Source organism: Cryptomeria japonica, chromosome 5, assembly GCF_030272615.1.
Source record: "Cryptomeria japonica chromosome 5, Sugi_1.0, whole genome shotgun sequence".
Lineage (NCBI taxonomy): Eukaryota > Viridiplantae > Streptophyta > Pinopsida > Cupressales > Cupressaceae > Cryptomeria > Cryptomeria japonica.
This window is the reverse complement of record NC_081409.1, coordinates 310,828,709-310,833,250: the sequence shown is the minus strand read 5'-3', so window position 1 is coordinate 310,833,250 and position 4,542 is coordinate 310,828,709. Positions and strand designations below refer to the sequence as shown.

Below are 4,542 nucleotides of genomic sequence, written 5' to 3'. Positions count from 1 at the left end.
ATCCACATATTGACCAGTTCCTGATTGATTTTCCACAAAACCAATTTGGTAAGATTCCATTTCAGAAAAATATAATTAGGTTTCATCGTGGCTTTGAAAATGAGTTGTAGAAGTTTCCATTTTGCATGTTTTTTCTCTCGTGCTACACGCCTGACTGGGTGAATGGATTATCATGGAATTAAAAAATGCTAGTATTTTCTAGAAAACCTTTGGCCTCATACGGAAAAGAGATGGAAAACAACTGGGCGAACCAATAGTTTCATTAGCTTGTTGAGCGGCCGGCCTTCCGAATCTTCTTTGTCTTGCATGTTTATCTACGACCGCCTTTAAATCCCGAATTATTCTCGTTTCTCAGAACACCATTATTTCTATTAGCCCTTCTATATTATTTGTTCTCAGATAATTCAAGTTCCGGCACAGAATCCTAGGAATAAGAAATTCTAGAAGTGTTTGTTTTAGAGGAAGTATGGAAGGATTACTGCCTTATATTTACAAAGCCATTGTTCAGCACAGGGAAATTGGTGGGCAGGAAAATGGCCTTCCATTGGCTTCTCCAGGCGAATCACAGAGGATTTTATTGGATTCTGCATACATGAGACTTCCAGGTGATTCGGGAAGGTTTTCTTGTGAGTTAATGGCGGAGGCCATTCTCTCTTCCCACAACACCAAAAGTAATATACCCGGCAGTCAGATCTCCAAGAAAATTTCTTCGGGGAATACCCATGTTCGATTCCCTCCCTCACCTGTGGTTCTCCCACAGCAACTGAAGGGAATGTGAAATGAAGATCAAATGCAGTGTGGTGAATCTGACCTGGTTTTAAAATGAAATCATGCCAGATCAATTGAAGTCTGTTATAGAATAGATTTTCTTTGTGAGTGGGTTTCTTTGAATTTTTTTGTATAAGAGTGGAAGAGAGTTTTAAGTTCCTTGTATAGTAAACCACCTGGCACAACTGCTGGGATTCATCTCTGTATCGCCATTATTATTTCAAATGTTTCTGTATAAATGAAAGTGAATTTAAGTGAAATGAAGAGCAAATGGAGTGTGGTGAATGTGACTTGGTTTTAAAAAGAAATCATAGCAGATCAATTGAAATCTGTTATAGAATAGGTTTTCTCCATGTGGGTTTCTTTGAATTTTGGATCACAGTGGAAGAGAGTTCTTAAGTTGTTTGTATAGTAGAACTCCTGGCACAGCTGCTGGGAATCGTCTCTGTATTACCATTATTATGTCAAATGTTTCTGTATATATACAAGTAAATTTGAGAATGTCAACGGTATCATTTTGTTGCTACTGGATTCTTTTTGTGGATCTAGTGCTCTGCAATGTCTTTATCAATATCAACTCAGCTTTGTGATATTCTACCATTAAATCTTGTGATGTAAAACTTTTTGTATGTCTGAATATGGGTAAGGGTCTTCCAAGGGACATATATATTGGAATACAAAGAAGCTTTCACTCTGATAAAAGGCTTTGATCACATTCTGAATGCCTTATTCAAAGTTCTTTTGTTTTAGCTTTCATTCAATATTTGGCTTTCCACATTTAAATGGTGCAGCTATTCTCGTAGAGAGAAACGTGGGTATTTGCAATCTTGCACTAAAATAGTTTGAATAATTACAAATTTATCTTTGAAAGATGAATCACAATTTTGAGCTGCCGTATCTTGCAAATAATTTGAGCGAATTAGAAGCTATTATCTATCCTGCATTGTTGTCACAGCTAACAGAGAGATAACTACCTTCAAAAAGAGAGTGGCCATAAAAAATGACTAAGATATTGCAAACAGCAATGCCTATCCAGCATACTGGATGAACGTTTGACCGTAAATAATATTATGAATGGTCAATGTGCATCGAGCATGCTGGATAGCTAATACGATTGGAACCCCTACTTCTACAAAATAGAGGAATCAATTGTATCTCGTAAATGTATAAGACAGAGGAAAGATGCCCACGTACAATATTATAATATGTTGTCGACTTAGTATTCTAATGTAGATTAAAAAAAAATTAAGGTGTTCAAGCCAAAAGAATATTGAGCATTGTGGAAAAACAAGTGTACTCTACATTAATTTAGATAAGTTAATTTGTAGTTAGATTTACATTAGGAGTTCAAGGTGGTCCAGCCAAAAAAATATTGAACATTGTGAAGAAACAAGTGTACTCTGCATTAATTTAGAGAAGTTAACTTAGAAAAGTTAACTGCAATTAGATTTAAATTAGCAGTTCAAGATATACATAAGTTTTTTTTCTTCATTGTTTATGAGTTGATTTTTAATTTTCTTATGCAAATTATGATCGATAATTAGACTCCACTTTTTAAGATTGAACAACATTACATATACTAACACTAATTTACTTATGTCTTCTCTTCTACTAGATTGAGCCATGCTTGCACATATCATACCTAACATGCTCTAGTTTTATTTTGAAATTTACCAATGGCCCCTTCTATTTTCATTTCATTGTCATTTCCATGTCCTTGATTCCAATAATTTTGTTGATCATCTTGTTGGAATCAATGAACACTGAGAGGGGGGGTGAATCAGTGTCCTGCAATACTAAACATTAATTAACTGATTCTTAATCCACTTGAAGCAACTGAATGAAAGATAGATGCAAGACATAATTAAAACAATCACCAACACCATAGCACCGATATTTTTATGTGGAAACCCGGTTAAGGGAAAAACCACGACGGGAGTCTAACCCACAATATTAATATACTCTACTAAAAGTATAGAAATATTGCATAAGGGGAATACATGTGCATTCAGGCACACTACCTAGAGCTCACTACTCAATCTTTACAATAAGGGCTACAACTCGAAAGGATCACTACCTTAAAAAATGCTTGTAAGAGATTACAATGAAGTTTGAACTATGAAGTAGCATCAACAAATACCGCATATCCTTGCACTGCTGTACAACTCTGCTTTGATCTAATATTCTGCTATAATCTAGAGGACAAATCTAACACTTGCGCAAGTGAAACTACGCACAACCACTCATACCCATCACTCACATCAACACCACACACCAAAATGATCAAATAAACCCTTTTTATATCTCTACCTCACAGATTAAGTTACAACCTCATGTCAACTTTAAGAACACGTCACAAAGGATGAAATGTGTGTAGAAGTCAACTCAATCCTATCATAACACTCATGCGGACCAGAAAAATATGTCCACATGCTTCCCACATGATATCTCATCAACCTCAAATACAAACAATCACCAAAATCAATCCGCAAGATCCATGAACTGAATTACCACACGTTGCAGTTGATATACACAGTCCATATCAAAAACATGATTACTGGATCTCCCAACTAACATGAAACTCATTACTGGAGGCCACAATCCTGGAATAAGGCATATTACATGTCCACAAACCTTCTTTGAAATCCGCATAGAAAAATACATGACCAAAATAATCCACCAACTAAAACATTGATCATTTTGCCAGATGTACTGCTTCCTTACCGGACCTCACCAAACTCAAGCAATCTTCATTCAATACTCTAGAATAATAAAAACATGAATTGTGGATGCAAATTATAATATGAGTTGCCATCAATGACAACATCTCAATATACCTGTAGTGTCTCTTGTCAACAATCTCCCCCTTTGACATTGATTGCAAGATAGTGAAAAATGACTAAGTGTCGGACCAAAAACCAAATGTATACACTACCACCAGAAATATGACTACCAAACTCCAAAAATCAATAACTCCCCCTAAGATCAACATTTTTCACATATCTATTCTCCCCCTTTGACATCAATGGCAAAGGTAGAGTTTTGGAAACCAAAAATGCTACATACATATATACATAGTTATACTCGCAAAAATAAAAAAATATTTGCATAAGAATTTCTCAGAGAGTTTAGTTGGCTATCCCAACTCTTCTTAAGACTCTCCATCATAGTTATGAGCCCACTAAGAAAGTATGCAAGTTCCTCCACTGATCTTAGATTGAATGGCTCTTGAGGATTTCATGGAAGCTTGAGAATCTTCCAAACCACTAAGCATAATATCCATTTTAGGAGTGATAAGGCTCCTAAGTTCACTAACTTGACCAATTATTTTCTCCTTTTCTTGATTCAAACTCCTAATTTTCTCAAGAAAAGATACTACTTATTTTTCATGACCACTTAGGTAAACTGATAATGGATCAAATGACTAAGATAATTTGACAAGTTGATCCTCATGTGCTTTAATATTACTCTCAATATTCTGAGTAAACTTGGATAGCTTTAAACATGACTTCTAGATATTTCCTCCCTCAGAAAATGTATCATGGATGCCTTTTATACCGACATCTAAAGTGACTCTATCATCAGCAACCATATTCTTTAGTGTCTAAAACCTTCTAGCATAAAATTTATTGCAGACCTTCTCTTCAGTAGATTTTTCAAATAATTGAAAGTGACTGTCCACATAATTGATTAGGCTTTTTAGATTACCAAATGGAGTGTCTGATAAGTCCTTTTGAAATGAAGGCATGATTTTGTCCAATACACTAGATGCGA

The 4,542-nt window shown here is 35.3% G+C and overlaps 1 protein-coding gene across 1 annotated transcript; it reads left to right on the top strand.

The window, feature by feature from the left end:
* The first annotated feature begins 298 nt into the window (after window positions 1-298).
* Window positions 299-1,028, top strand: LOC131875625 (uncharacterized). The gene has a single exon (XM_059220212.1). The coding sequence runs from the start codon at window positions 467-469 to the stop codon at window positions 776-778; it is 312 nt and encodes a 103-aa protein (XP_059076195.1). The 5' UTR covers window positions 299-466; the 3' UTR covers window positions 779-1,028.
* The last annotated feature ends 3,514 nt before the right edge of the window (window positions 1,029-4,542 follow it).